Source organism: Cyprinodon tularosa, unplaced genomic scaffold (genome assembly GCF_016077235.1).
Source record: "Cyprinodon tularosa strain WSP-4 unplaced genomic scaffold, ASM1607723v1 ctg927, whole genome shotgun sequence".
NCBI classification, from domain to species: domain Eukaryota; kingdom Metazoa; phylum Chordata; class Actinopteri; order Cyprinodontiformes; family Cyprinodontidae; genus Cyprinodon; species Cyprinodon tularosa.
Genome location: NW_024039704.1, coordinates 508,245 through 524,964, shown reverse-complemented (window position 1 = coordinate 524,964; position 16,720 = coordinate 508,245). Strand labels below are relative to the sequence as shown.

At 36.4% G+C, this 16,720-nt stretch overlaps 1 protein-coding gene across 1 annotated transcript; it reads left to right on the top strand.

Annotated features, from left to right (window-relative positions):
• The first annotated feature begins 1,871 nt into the window (after positions 1-1,871).
• On the top strand, positions 1,872-13,714 carry sypl1 (synaptophysin-like 1). Its single transcript, XM_038274730.1, has 6 exons — positions 1,872-2,229; positions 2,327-2,520; positions 10,062-10,180; positions 11,040-11,244; positions 11,336-11,527; positions 11,690-13,714. Exons 2-6 carry the CDS (start codon positions 2,449-2,451, stop codon positions 11,819-11,821), a joined length of 720 nt encoding a protein of 239 aa, XP_038130658.1. The 5' UTR covers positions 1,872-2,229; positions 2,327-2,448; the 3' UTR covers positions 11,822-13,714.
• The last annotated feature ends 3,006 nt before the right edge of the window (positions 13,715-16,720 follow it).

Below are 16,720 nucleotides of genomic sequence, written 5' to 3'. Positions count from 1 at the left end.
TAGTATGTGCTGGAACAGAAAACACAACTGATAGACTAATTGGACCCAGAGGCGTAGCCAGGCAATAACCAATGTACGTTGAGGGGTGGCCGAAAGTGGATAGGCAACAGAACCTCAGGGTTAAGCTACACTGTTCCAACAGCGAAATTAATGAGAACAACATCCATGTTTTCTAAATGAAGATAAACTCTCCTTTCCTATAGCCTTTGCTAACAAATAGATGCATAAATGGTGGATACAATTCTTTCAGTTTTAGGCTCTGGGGCAAACATCTTTTCCATTGTCATTACTTATTTTTATCAATCTGCAAAAAAAGATAGTTAAGAGTAAAAATATCCACATAAATTGATTATGTAATGTTTTTATTAAAATAGTTATTTATCTATGATTTCACTGAAGACTCCCAGATGATTTGGAGAGACACATATATTTGCTCTCTCATCAACAGTTAGTAATCTTGGTGTAAGAATGGCCTCACAACTCACCTTTGAAGCCCACATAAATAATTTATGCAAGACCTCTTTCTACCGCCTCCGTAATATTTCCAAACTCCGTCCCATTCTCACCCTCCCAGACGCCGAAAAGCTGATTCATGCCTTTGTCTCCTCCAGACTGGACTATTTTAACGCACTTGTCATTGGGATCCCTAAAAAGAGTCTGCAGAGGCTTCAGTACATTCAAAACTCTACAGCTAGGATCCTGATAAGAGTGCGGAAACATAAGCACATTACCCCCATTCTCTGTTCCCTACACTGGCTTCCCATCTTCACCAGGATTGTATACAAGGTTTCTTTCCTCACACATCAATGCATCCATGGACATGCCCCACTCCATCTTAAAGAACTTATCAACCCACAGAACACAACCCGCTCCCTTTGCTCAACTCACTCAAACCTGCTCCACATTCCCAGAACCAGACTCAAGACCATGGGAGATAGAGCATTTTGTGCTGCTGCCCCACATCTGATGAATGGCCTCCCTGACACCTTGAGGGCACCTCAATCCACTGAGGGTTAAAAAAAAAAAAAAAAAGGCTTTAAAACATTTCTTTTTAGCAAAACTTTTTGTTGTCTTTAGATGTTTTTTTCTCTTCTAAAACAGCTTTTATTATTATTATTTTTATGTAATTTTTTAAAAATTTGTATGTATTTCTTGTTTAATGCTTTTCTTTTTGTAGTACTTTGAGGTATTTTTGGTGAAAAGTGCAGTACAAATAAATGTATTATTATTATTATTATTATTTATGTGCATAATTAACCACAGTATGTTTGTTGTCAAGTAAATGTTAATATATGAAAAATTAAAATGGTTTGAATATTCTACTTGAGAGTATTACTATTGCCACTGTTTGTATTAGAGGGGGGAAAGTGGGGGTGGCCACAGGGGTGCTCCCTAGCTCTAGCTCCGCCCCTGATTGGACCTTTTTGGGGTTTTTTTTACAGTTTTATCAATAATTTGAAATCTACCCTCCTGGCTTCAGTCATATTGACATTAGATCAATATTTATTTGCTATATCTGAGGTTTCCAAAGTTACAAATGACTATTTTTAATCGTTTTATATATCACACCTTTTTTTTCTCTATGAAAAAATAACAATTACCCGTAAATGTGGTCTAGAACCACCACTGCTTTACACCTGAGCAGTGGATTTCAGACATTGTAGCTGTGAAATGATCTGATTTGGTGTTTCCATGCTCTGAAAACCTCTCCTTATAAGAATGCTGCTCTTTCCTTGGAGTCACATGACCAGGTCAGCAACTATTCCCTCAGCAAAGGGTTGGCTCCATGTGTTTTTATGGTAATCTCATAAATGGAAATTAAATGACTCCCCCTTATATCTAGAGACGGAACCGAATCTGTAGTTCATCATTTGCATGATTTTTCTTTTGCAGATGTTCAGCCTTGCTCGAACTGCAGCTGTGGGATATTTTAAGACCTTTTTCCGGCTTTCATTTTTCATAACTGTTGGGGTTTTTTAAGCCCCTGAAGTAAAATCAAGACTTTCACTGCTGTTTTTTGCATGCTGCGTCTTTTGGTAACCAAATCCCTCACATGAAGCGCCCCGAGGGGGGAGTTTGGCACACTTTTACGCGCGGCATCCGCCACATCTTGCGCGCATCGCTGACCAGATCTTACACTGAAAAAAGTGCTTACATTAACAGAATAGTTTTATTGAATTAAAAAAAGGTTATTAAGAAACTTTCAACCAAAAACAAGCTGTTTTTTAGGTGCGTATATGTTGTTTTGCATTTTTCTAACTTATTGGGGGGATGATAGAGAGGAAAAGCTGTTTTTTTTTTTACTTGCTGCGGTCATTTCTTGCAGCGTCAGGAAGACCACGTCACTGTGTTGAAGAACTCCCACTTTTTCCTTCCAGTTGGATCATCATCCAGCTCTACAGTTAGAGTGGAAACCGGATAAAGACTTGAACTGAAAACGGTTTAATCATGATGACCGGATTTCGACTCAACTTGTCGCCCCTGAAGGAGCCTCTGGGGTTCCTTAAACTGGTAGAATGGGTAAGTTAGATCCGTATCTGTTTCTTTTTTTTAAGGGAAAAGGAGATCCAAACTCTCCTTCCAATAAAAACCCACAGAGATCAAAGTTTGCCTTCATTTCTTTCAATTTTGCACATTTAAATGCAAATAAATCCTCACTAAATCCTAATTTTCTCATATAATCTTAAATGTGTAAATCCAGATTAGGTTAACATACCGGTATATCAAATTTTAGCTGGATTTGCTTGTTGCAGAAAAATGCAGGCCTTAGAGGAACTCAGTTACAGATTAATACATCTCTAAGCAATAATTGACCCCAAAATAAGCTCTGAAGGACATGTAACATTTTAGCCTACACTCAAAAGGTTCAGATTTCTGAGTGTTTTCAGTGAATCTAGATATTGTTTCTATCAGCTGATCATTATTCTCATAATATCCTCATCTACACACTCTGAGTCATCTGACTCAGGACAAGGCAGTGTGTTGAAGTGTGTGTTTTTCTTTACATAAGCCTCATTTAATACAATGGATTTGCTTTTCCAAGCTCCATGTGGAGCTAAGGTATTAATACGGTGAGTAAATAACCAAAACTGCTTTGTCTGGGGAATTTTGGAGGCTGTATTTGCGCATGTCTTGGTCAGGTTTGAAAAAAGTAAAAATTCAAACTTCTACATGGCGCTGAGTCAACTGTTGCTTAACCAAAACCTCATTGATTTGTTAAAGAGTAAACTTTTACTTTTTCTTTTCGAGGGGGGGTACATTTGGGATATCTGTTCTTTAGCCGGACCAAGATATAAGCAAACTAAGTTGCTTGTCAATTCCTCCAGACCAGAAGGGGGAAATGAAGAGCTCATAAATTCAGACACAGATGATGGGCTTTTGGGGCTGCATCATTTTAGTAATCCTTCTTCCATAGGGTGTGTTCAATTTCAACACACCCTGTTGTGGCCCAGCTTTGATGACACAAAAAAGTGGAAATCCACAAAAGCCACAGATGCACCATGGACTAATTTTATGCAAGCAAAAGAAAAAATGTTCCAGGTAAACTTCTTTTAGTTTTCTCAGCTTATTTTCTCCTCAGGCAAGCAAACAGAAAAAGACAAACATTTCCTCCATGTTTCTCTTGCGCTGGTATAAAAAAACCATAACCAGATGCACGCTGGTCCTACCATTGACTGCCTATTTATATAACATAATTCACCCAAATTAATCATAACTAACAAAAAGCAAAGGAACATGACTAAATAACCAAAAAAACATACTCTCATAACGTATATCAAATCATAACGTAAATAAATGTAGCTAGATTATGCACACAAAAAAAAAAAAAGTTAATTATTAACAAAAAATAATTGGCTCCTACACCGCCTATATGCTCTGTCGCTTAGCAACCGGGCCCGTTGACACACAAAGCAGGAACAGAATTAAAACAGAACTTCTCACTGCTTTTTAGTTTTATTTATTTATTATTTAGCATTTTCGAGGTGCTTCAACAGGAGTATCAGATTTATCATCCCCATACTGCCAATATATTAGAATCTATCATCAAATGTCAGTCAAACCCATTTACACAAGGCTAGATAAAACCTTTCAATAAACCAAACATTACCTACCTCATATCTGACTTAATAACCATTAAAAAAAACTATTTTAATGAATTCCAGATGGAACTGTTCACATACTTGTACAGTATTACATTAAAATGCCTTTCCAATATTCTCCACTGTTTGGCGCCAAGTACCTTTTTCCTCTGAGCACGGAGCAGCTGCCTTGCCTGGTCTTGCAATGAATCATGGGATACCCAAAGCTACATAGGATACACTTGGACCCGTCCTTTAAAATGGGCAGAAAGAAGGATGCATTTGTTGGCCACATAACGAGGAGTCTTGGAATCCGAACAGGCCTCGGTGCCGCGCTATAACGTAATCAGCCTTCGAATCTGGTCTTCGGAGGACGCATCACCTGAATTCGAACTCAATGATACACTGGATCATTCGAACAATTTGGACAGTCTAGCCTTCAGCAGATGTACCCGCACTCACCTGAGGGTTGTTTCTGTCCCCAAGTGAGCATGACAACATGAATTCCAGAGCTATTCTGCTGTAAAAATGGACCCAATCATTTTTCTTTTCCCATTTGATAGAAACAAATATAAGATGTATATCAATTTCTTTTGCCATTATCTTAAATGGCTAGTATAAACAGAAATAGACATTAAAGGTTAATAAAACCATTCAGTTTTGAAGCTTTGCTTCCATTTCAACTAAACCGGTTTGCTTAGTAACATATTAAACCCTTAGATTAGCCAAACATCAACTATTCTATTTATTCTGACCTATAATTAACTCAGAAAATGTAAGAATTAATTGATATCTTGATAAATCAAGCAGATATTTTATTATAAAAAACTAAATTCTCACCTAAAAGCATATTTAGAGATTATTTAGCATCACATTAAGTGTTAGATATAATTTTTAATCAAAGTTTTTGCCACTGACATCCATCTTTGCTGCATCTGTTTTAAGTCTGTTGCAATCTGCAATAAATCATGGGATAGATACGCCTGACCTGTCAAATCGGGGGAAGACGAGGATGCATGAATGAGCCTTTCAATTCACAGCCTTAGTTGTACGCTGCGATGCAATTGACCTACAAATTTGAACTTTGGAACGACGCAGGCCCTGAATTTGGAAACAAAAACATATTTTAGGTGGTCAAATTCAGAAAAACGCAGCCTCATTTTAAATGCTTGCCAGACTTATATGACCTTCATTCTCTTCCCTGTCTGTTACCTTACAACTAGAAACATTCATGTATTTTATTTATATTTTACAAAATAACAAAAAGGTAACTCTTTAAGGCTGCTAAAAGCTTGGAGTTAACCTTACAGAAGTGTGCCGGCCCCGAAACAATCAGAGCTACAATGCAATGCTTTACATCAGAGCATATTGATGAATATTGATGAGTGGATCAATAAAAGTCCAAAACGTAATCCAGCTGACCTGGTAGAGACAGTTTAGGAATCAAGTGAAGATTTTTTATTATATGTCAAACTTTTTAAATTTTATTTGTTAAAAAGAAAAAAAATACCTCAACTGAACATTTATATCTATTTCATAAGATCCCAATAAAGCCAGTGGTCATAATACGACAAAATATAAAAAGAAAAGAAAAACTAATAGAGGCTAAGATTAGTAAGGTATGTATGATAAAGGTCAGATTAGAATGTGAATGATGAGGCCTAAACAATTAACCCTCCCCTGATATTATCTGTTCTGAGCTGCAAACAGGAAGCAGTATTTGAGAGAAAACATTCTGGAAGTCTCTACTGGTTACTCCGTTTACTGAAGACAGATGGTAAAAAAAAAAAAATTCCCTTGGTGTTTTGGACTTTGGGAGATTCAAAAGCTGTGAAACTTCCATAGAAATACTCTGTAGTGTTTGTATTGGAATGTCATAGCTTGTCTGCATAGATTGTCTGCATTTTGTGCATATTTGAAATTCTCACCCAGATAAGGCGTCAAAGTTTCTGTTGTGGCTGCTACTGTGACAAAAGGAGTTGTGTTGACAAAAAGATAAAAGTGTCACAATCTTAGCACAAAGAACTAGGACTAAAACATATAATAGGATTCATCGATTACTGAAATAATCGTCAACTAATTCAGTAATCAATGAATCGCTAACTGGAGTTTAGAGATGCTAAAACATGCCTTTGAACTGACATAGTGACTCATTTGAGCAGGAATTATATCAAAATTGTTAAATATTGTGTAAGCATTTTTTCATTTAAGATGGAAAAAAAATGTCTGTTAATATGCTCCATCTAGAACAGCTAAAGCGGAAAAGTTTTAAATGCATCTGGTTTAATATTGAAAAAAATTCTCTTTAAGGAGCCTTTCGCTATCCAATTATTAATCGATTATTGAGAAAAATAATCAACAGATTAGTCGATTTGCAAAATAATCGTCACAGCCCTACAAAGAACCCACTCAATGCAAATCCTTTTTTCTTTACAATATTCCTGCTGCTTGATATTCATATATATATATATTCATTTCTGGGGAGGAATCATTTTATTCCTCCTGGTTGCTAAATTTACCACTTTGACCTCGTTTTGGAGAGGTGACTGAGTCCCAGAAATGAGCGATGCTGTGTGATGACCAAAAAAAAAAACAAGAGGAAGTGGCAGAAAAGGGACATCTGGGAAAACATCTGGAGTGAAGCCTTCAAAGGTGTGGCTGTGAGCATGTAAGCACTTTTATGGAGAGCATGTGTGAATCAGTTGTGCTGATGAGACAGAAATGAAGTCTTTTTAAACTGGTTTTCTTGGTTTTTGCCATTTCTACATTCTTTGCTCCAGTGATGAAACCTTATCCAGCTAAATGCAAACCAACTAGCAACAAACGTTTTGAATTAAATGTTTTTGGATTATTTAGACCCATTAGGGGCCAAGTTTATTAGCTTCCCTCCATTCATTTTATTACACCTAAGGGGTCAGTCATGGGGCCTCTAGTGTTTAATTAACGCATATTTTCTTAAAAGTAAAAAATATAGAAGCAAAATAAGTAACTTTTAGAATATAGCATCTGTTCTCTCCAGTTACATATTTGCTTATAACAGCTCAAATGCCTTCCAATCAGACTAAAGCTTCTAATGTGATTCTATAGCCAAGGTTTGGAATAAGAGAACAAGTTTCTGCCGAAAATATTCCCTTTTTGTCAAGAAGAGAAAAGAAACCGGATGATAAATTGCAGTGATGACTTCCGTATAACAAATTATTACTAATAAATTCTATGTATTTGTTGTATGATTACATATGGACAAGCATGCTGTACTAAAGAAAGGCTCTGCTTTTTAGAATAAACAAGTGTAGATTTTTAGGTATTTACTAAATGCTCAGTCTGAAAGGCTATGCATTATTTTTATTTCTTAGTTTTATGAAAAAAAAAGATAAAAAAATAGTGTTAGACACAGTGGTGCCTGCAGCACCTAAAGTGCTATATTGATAAAATCCCCCTTTACTTGTAGACACAGTTTTTATAATGATATCATAACTAACACATATATAAAACAGGCCCTAATATAGAGCTCTGAAGGACACCTTTAAAAATATTTAACAAGTCTTTTTTTTTTATCTGCAGAAATACTTTGATCTCTCCCTAAAGCTTCTCACTTAAACTGAAATTTGTCTGTTTAATAATAGCTCGTGATTAGAAATAATAAAATGCCTTAATGAGATCAGGAAGCAGGCGGCTGCTTTCTGTTCGAGGCATTAAATATAATTTTTTGCAAAATCTTCCTGCTCTTTTAGTAGAAATATTAAGGCATTTCTACGAGATCCCTTCACCCAATCTAAGATAAAAAAAAAAAAAAAAAAATGGGTTTAGCCAGTCATAATATATCTGCAGGGATGTTTGAAGGTTCTATAATCAGTTGCATAAACTACCTCTGAAGGTTTCAGTGCAGAAGAGACTAGATGAGACCCTCCCTCATTAAGCTGCTCACCGCATTGATGACCTCAGTCTTTCAAGAAGACATTGTCCTGTTAGAACAATGCAGCACAAACACAAAAAAACGTCTGACTTACCATCAGAAATAAAGAATACTTCCAAAGCAACTAGTTTTCTGGTCATGTAAAGCACTTTTTTAAACCAGAGCTGCCCCTCCCCCACTTGTTACTTTTTAAGATGGCTTCTACACTTTTGATTGAAAGAAATGAAAAAAAAAATTGTTATACTTTTGTTCTCTGAAAAAAATTTAAATGATTTGTTTGTAGACTAATTGAATTCTGAAGGTTGGTTTATAGCAACAAATGGCCCAGATAGATAGATAGATAGATACTTTATCAATCCCAAATAGGGAAATTTACCAGCCCGATGGCAAATATAAAAACATAAAATAGGATAAAAAACACAAAATTAGCTAAATAAATAAAAAGCACAAAATTTATATAAAAAAAAAACACTTCTTTAAGAGGCATTAAAATGTCTAACAGTGGCCGAGACAAAATACCGTCTGTATCTTTCCTTTCTGCTTCTCACAGAGATCAGTCTCAAACTACGGCTGCTTTCCTGATCCACCATAGTGCTGTGCAATGGATGGCTCCCATTGGCCCTTATGGACTTCATTATAGCCCTAGTCCTTTTCTCCACCATTTCCTCCATAGGGACTCAACAGAGCAGTAGCTCTGTTTAGCCGACTAATTAAACAGTTCATATAAACTCGTTTTACCTGTGCAAATTAATAATAAGCTGAATTAAAAAAATAAGCACCTTAAATTGACAACTAAGTTAAGTGGATGTTTATTCCATGTAGTCACTGAGGCCCATAATTCAAAATCAAAAGAACAATAAATTAACATGAATAAAATGGAATAAATAGTGAATGGTCTGTAGTTATATAGCACTTTTTACTGGTCGGAAGACTTGATCAAAGCAATTTAAACTACATTCAGTCATTCACCCATTCATGCAAACACTCACACTACTAAAATAATTGTGGCTGATATAGATAATCGCCTTCCAACTTTTCCCACTTATTCCATCAGATGATGGAGACACACAACGACATAAACCAGATCATATCTTAGATTTGCTTTTTTTTCCTTTTTGCAGTAGGAATATCTCAATTTTCTCTTTAAAAACAACAAAAAAAGAAAATTAGATCTTGACATTAATGTTCTTTTAAATTGTTCATGTAAATATTGCCCCCCCCCACCCCACCCCACACATTTTCACAACAGTCACATTTATTTTCACTAATAAATTCCTATAAAATAGTTGTAACTAAAGTATATTTTTCTATATTCTTTCATTTTCCAAGTTGATCAAAGTGTTGAATGAAATTATATTTGGTCTTATTTCTATAGACCTCCCTCATCATATAGTACTTAAAAAAAAAAAAACATTTTCTGGTTGTTAAAATTGATCATTTTAACCCAGCCTGCTGTCCACAATAAGCAGTGCTGTGTGAGGCTGACTCAGTCTATAACAGTTTTTACAATCGGTCCAACAAAGTGTTGGGATTTACTTTGGCACATTTTCATCTAAGTGGCGTTGTAACATAATACCAGTAAGAATTTGAATTAGCTTGACACTCGGTGAGTTGTGTGGTTATAGTTTGTGCTCTCAGGCAGGCCTTGGCATAGTCTGCCTGAAGAAAGGAATTTAGTCTTCCTTGGTTTTAAGGGGGGCGAATTAGTGTCACATGGTGGACAAACTGAGTCAGATGTTTTTCTATCCTGAGGAATCCAACAACTGAATGGCAGCTTAAGTGAAAAAAAAAAGAAAACACACAAAGGGTTTTAAATATACAGATTGAATACAATAAATTTATTATAATAACTGTGGAGCTGCCATAAAACATATATATTTTAAAACTACGGCTCTTGAACAGGGTTGACCATATAGTATGATGGTAGTTAAATCAATAATCTCTTTACTTCTGCAGCATTTAATGTTAATTCTCGCATGCCTTGCTAAATCTAATAATATTTCATTAGATATTTTCATGCTTTTTACATGTGCATCCTTAACATGTGTCTCTGCTCTCCGTCCAAACAGCTCACCGCCATCTTTGCTTTCGGAAGTTGTGGTGGATTCTCTGGTACCAACATTGTGTCTCTCTTCTGTGGTGACGGCACAAATAAAACCCTCAACGCCAACTTTCAATATCCATTTAGGTATGATTATTAAATAGACTGAGGCTTCTGCTTTTGAGTTCTACACAGATGTATCTAGATTTTTTGGAAACCTGTAGATTCTGATTAGTCTTTAATAGCTCAAATAAAGTCTGATCATCAGTGGTCCTTAATTACTTACTGTACTTATAAGGATTAGAAGCACCCTTACATTGTGAGTTTAAACGAGCCATTAATGGAGAATAAAGCTTTTCTGATCAATTAAAGCTGACATTTTGGCTTTTTAGAATGCTTTTCTTCCAAATGTAACCTCTCACAGTACAGTATTTTTATATTTTAATTTTGTTTATTTTACAGAGACTTGACACCCATTGCGCCAGCATTTATAAATCCAGCATGATTTATAACGCAGATACTGGCTTCATTTTAAACACCTTACGTATCCTTAAAGCAGCTCAATTAATCTTCATTCTTTAATGACTTCTAAACCACTGCAAAAATTATCTATAAATAAGTAAAAATTGATTAAATTAAGTGCTTTTACCATCAATTTTAGTAGGTAAATTAGATGATTTTCCAATTAAATGAATATTTTTACTATTATAATAAGATAATTAGATAATATGCACTTGGTATAAGACAATGCAATTGTTTTTTTCTTATTTTAAATGTAAATTGTTGTGTTCCATTGGCAAAGTGTTTTACTTGCCTCCACCATTTCAGAAAAAAAAATGTTTATTTAGATTTTTATTTTTCCATTGATTGTTGTTGTTATTTGTTAGTTTGACCCGTTACAGATGGAGGCAATCAGATTGTCTCTGCATTTTACTAAAGACAGATAAATCCCAAAGCTATTTAACAAAATCTTGTCTATTTTCGTGTCTATTTGCATCATGGACAGACTCAGCACATTTCCACTCGTGGATGGAAACACCACTATTTGCAATCACTCTGTCCCTACCACACATCTGATGGGAGACTCCGCATCGGCCGCTGAGTTCTTCGTCGGCATCGGGGTCTTATGTTTCCTGTATAGCATGGTAGCTCTGCTGGTTTACTTAGGCTACATGCACGTCTACAAAGACTCTGACTTTGGTCCTATATTTGTGAGTAGAAACATTGAAAGCGATTGGAATGGCTGAGCATGTATTATTTTGATGCAAAGCAGCAAACAGCTCCTTTTTTTCTTTTTTCAAGGACTTTGTCATCACAGCTGTCCTAGTTTTCCTTTGGTTGGTGTGCTCATCTGCCTGGGCAAAGGGCCTGCAGAACGTAAAGGATGCCACGGACACTGAAGCAATCAGCAACACTCTAGCTCTTTGCAAAGGAAGCAACATAACCTGCGAGGTCACAGACTTCGCCAACATGCGGACGCTCAACATATCTGTGGTGAGAAGAAATTAACCCTGACAGCTTGGTTGAAAAGGTTTCAGTAATTAAAACTGAAACTAAAGCTGGCATTATCTATTGATTGGTAAAGTTGGTTCTAAACTGCTGCCTAGTTTAATGTTTGATTCATTTCATAAATGTTCCTGTTCTGTGTCCTTGCAGGTGTTTGGCTTTCTCAACATGTTCATTTGGGCCGGCAATGCCTGGTTTGTTTACAAGGAGACTCGCTGGCACTCCCAGAAATTCTCCTCCCAACCAGGACCTGGAAGGCAGCAGGTCCCTGCGCCAATCTAACGCCGCCATCCTCTTGTTGCCTCACGTAAACATGCATACAACACAGAAAGAAAGTCAAACCTTCACCTTATAAACACATGTTTAAAGATACACTTAGGAGGTTTTGAAAAGAGTCAGTAAAATGTTTTTGATAGATAAAATAAAGGAGAGATTGGTGGAAATTGTCATCAGTCAACTTAAGCCTGGTGTTTTTTTTTCATTGATAGCTCTGGAAGGATAAAATCATATTTTGCGTATATTTCTTCCTACAGCTTAGGAACAATAAAAACAAAGCTTCATCTGACCTTCATGCTGGCCCTTTGGCCCAGATGTACACAAATCCAGTTTATATTTTGCTAGCAAATGCCACCATCATTTTATTTAGAATGTTGGTACTGGTGATTGAAAGATAATCATTATAAAATTCACTAAAACTAGGTCTGCAAACCCACAGCACCTTCGAGCCTTCACCTTGCTTAATAGTGGATTTGATTTGCTTTTTAACATATTTGCTTTTTCACTTAAGCCCAACCAGAGGGAAGCTTATGGTTTCTGTCAAAGTTAGGAAGATCCAAGTGTTTTCAGTCCCGCAGCATCACAGATCCTACACCGTATTTAAAAGTGCACACTTAGTGCTTTCCATAAATGTATTCTTAGTTTAGTGTTTCAATTGTTATTGTCCTCGTTGGTGTGTGAAGCCACAAGGTGCAGCATTGTCCACATTGCAGAGATTAATAGTCACATATTATTAGTTTATAGCTCACAGATGCTTTGTTCATCCATCCAACTTATTCGCCAGGGTGACGTGGGGCTGGTATCTATATCCAGAGGTATTTGGGTAAAAGGAAGGGTACATCTTAGAATAAATTGCCCGTCTATTGCAGGAAAACACAAAGACATACAGTTACAGGAATTAAGCGATTTCATTTATCATGAACAACTATTTCTTCAGACTTTATGTTTCTTCACCTAATAAATGTACTTAAATTAAAGTTTAAGAAAGGTTTGACGAAAGAAAACATTTATTTTGATGGTTTTTTACACGTTTTCTATGACATAAGGAAAGATAAATGCATTGGAAACGACATTTTAATACATTTAAATTTTAAAAACAAAATCACCCTGTTTTTTTATTATTTTTTATGCCAATATTTTTTTCTTTTTTTTTATGAACTATGTAAGCATTTAATTCAAATATGTATAGTATTTTGATATCTTTAGAATTAATGTTTTAGATTCGCCACCTACTGGTTGGTGGTAGTAACTACACCTTCAGGTGAGACTTAATCTTTTGCATCAGCTGTATTATATTTTGCTTTTCAGCTTTGGGGGGGGGGAGAATATGAAGTCCTTTAAAGCTCAAATATCAGGGACGTGGTTTATCTCATGGAGCTTAATGTAGTACAATTTTTTAAGCACAAACCGAAGAACACCAGAGATGCTGTGTTAAGTGATGAAACACTTTGAACTGAGGTACCAATTAAAGTACTAAATATTGCTTTGATTGTTTAGCTTTCCCTGTAATCCTAAAGAATGTAATATTCATTTTTTTACTCTATGCAAGTTTTATTATTTACATTTTTCGGATTACATAATATTCCACCAAAGCACTATTTTTGCAGCTCGTTTTGTTTTATCGAATGTCCATTTTCATAAACCTTCTGTAAACCCAGTCATGTTTCTATATTTTACTTTGTCTTCAGTATCTAATGATATTTCATTCTCTGCTACATTGTAATGGTATCTTTTTTCTGAAAAATAGGTCAAATTTCAGTAAAACAGCGACTGTCTACAGTGTACTGGTCATGCATTTCTGCAGTGGTGCTGAAAAGGAATCCACTCTCTTCAATGTGAACCGATGATTTCATTGTGTGTGTTGATTAAAAAAAATAATAAATGCATTTTTTTATTCAATTTCCTTTGCAGAAGAGGGTTTGTGTGCTTTTAAATGTGCACTTCTTCACATTTGTTTTCTCCGGTTCCATTGCTCGAGTTGAAATCAAATGTTTGGTTTTAATATCTGACGAAAAACATACATTTGAGATTTTCAAACACCTATTTTTTGCATAGTTTTCATTTGCAAAAATAGATAATTTGAAAGTTTTATGCTTTGATATTTAGTCCATCTTGGTCAGAACCTTAGAATCACCCCCTGCTACAATTACCACTGCAAGCCTTTAGGTTTAGGGCTTTAACAGCTTTGCCAAACTTTTTTAATATATCACATTAACTTATATTAGAGGGAGACGCCTTCAATTTCGGCTTCGACTATGCAGTCTTCCTGCACATTCTCGACTGGATTTAGGTCTGGAATTTGACTTGTACATGATGATTACAATAGATGGTCATTCTAATTATTGCATACTGTTTTTCTATAGCATTTCTTGGAGTGCTGGTTGTATAATTAGGGTCTTTGTCTAAAAGCAGGTGAACCTCTGATGGCTTGTAAAAGTGTTTTTGGTATAGAAAGCTAAATGTCATTTAAAAAAAAAGTTTTGTTTATATATAATATTGAAGATATTGTGTATAATGTGTAGAAAAGGTGTTTATAAAAAAAAAAAACTTTTAGCAATTCCCTGACTGTTGTAGTTCTCTTATATTCTCTTCGCTGTCTCAGCATTTTGAGCATGAAATAATCACTAATAGTTTAGTTTAGTTTATTTAGGATCCCCATTAGCTGTAGCAAGCTACAGCTATTCTTCCTGGGGTCCAACAACAAAACATGAAATAAAAAAAATTACAAATTAAATGAAATTATGTGGACATTAAAACAACATCTCCCATAATCTATACATATACATATATACACTATATTGCCAAAAGTATTTGCTCACCTGCCTTGACTCACATATGAGCTTAAGTGACATCCCGTTCCTAATCCATAGGGTTCAATATGACGTCGGTCCACCCTTTGCAGCTAGAACAGCTTCAACTCTTCTGGGAAGGCTGTCCACAAGGTTTAGGAGTGTGTTTATGGGAATTTTTGACCATTCTTCCAGAAGCGCATTTGTGAGGTTGCACACTGATGTTGGACGAGAAGGCCTGGCTCTCAGTCTCCGCTCTAATTCATCCCAAAGGTGTTCTATCGGGTTGAGGTCAGGACTCTGTGCAGGCCAGTCAAGTTCATCCACACCAGACTCTGTCATCCATGTCTTTATGGACCTTGCTTTGTGCACTGGTGCACAGTCATGTTGGAAGAGGAAGGGGCCAGCTCCAAACTGTTCCCACAAAGTTGGGAGCATGGAATTGTCCAAAATGTCTTGGTATGCTGAAGCATTCAGAGTTCCTTTCACTGGAACTAAGGGGCCAAGCCCAGCTCCTGAAAAACAACCTCACACCATAATCCCCCCTCCACCAAACTTTACACTTGGCACAATGCAGTCAGACAAGTACCGTTCTCCTGGCAACCGCCAAACCCAGACCCGTCCATCAGATTGCCAGATGGAGAAGCGCGATTCGTCACTCCAGAGAACGCGTCTCCACTGCTCTAGAGTCCAGTGGCGGCGTGCTTTACACCACCGCATCCGACGCTTTGCATTGCACTTGGTGATGTATGGCTTGGATGCAGCTGCTCGACCATGGAAACCCATTCCGTGAAGCTCTCTGCGCACTGTTCTTGAGCTAATCTGAAGGCCACATGAAGTTTGGAGGTCTGTAGTGATTGACTCTGCAGAAAGTTGGCGACCTCTTCGCACTATGCGCGTCAGCATCCGCTGACCCCGCTCCGTCAGTTTACGTGGCCTACCACTTCGTGGCTGAGTTGCTGTCGTTCCCAAACACTTCCATTTTCTTATAATACAGCTGACAGTTGACTGTGGAATATTTAGGAGCGAGGAAATTTCACGACTGGATTTGTTGCACAGGTGGCATCCTATCACAGTTCCACGCTGGAATTCACTGAGCTCCTGAGAGCGACCCATTCTTTCACAAATGTTTGTAAAAACAGTCTGCATGCCTAGGTGCTTGAATTTATACACCTGTGGCCATGGAAGTGATTGGAACACCTGATTCCAATAATTTGGATGGGTGAGCAAATACTTTTGGCAATATAGTGTACATACACACATATACACATACATATACATACCCATATACATAAACAGAAACAATCCAAACTAATCAAAACAAACTACAAAGCACAGCAAGTGAAGAAGACAGTCCTAATCGTGTTTTACCTCTATATTTAATAAATGTTCTTTCAATGATTTTTTAAATTTCCTTAAATCAGTTATCAGTTTAATGTAATTCGGCAGTAAATTCCATGCTTTCATACCTCTATACATAACAGTTCTTTTTAAGGCATTTGACTTTACTTTAGGCAAACTAAAGTTTCCTTCAGTCGCATGCCTAGTCCTGTATTCGTGATTCTCTGAACTAAAAGTAAGGTTTGTAAATAACATATAAGGTGTTTTTAATACAGATATGTTTCTAATCATAACAGTCAATGAGTATGAAAGTCTGTCTTTAACCAACAACCAGTTTAACTTTTTATGCATTGTTATGATATTTGTCCTTAAATCACACTTCAATATTATTCGGGCAGCTCTATTTTGTACACGTTGTAGTTTATTTAGCATCTCTCCAGGGGCATTTGACCAGACGACTAATAGTAACTGAATCGATGTTTTTTCTTCAAATTACTTTAATGGAAACATTATTATTTCATTTTCTATCTTCCACGCTGTTGTATGATACAGTTAATTTTAATTTTTCCTCCTACAACTTTCACTGTAACAGCTTCTAACCAGCAGAGGGCGGTGTAGGGCCATAACCTCCATCTGCTGAACCATCCACAGATGATATATGAGTTATTTTGAATGAGCAGATGTAATTATTTGGTTCCTGGTGTTAGATGTTATTGTGCGATGTAACAAAGTCAAACAATCCCTGCTGTTAATTAGTGTTTTGGTCTTATTGGTT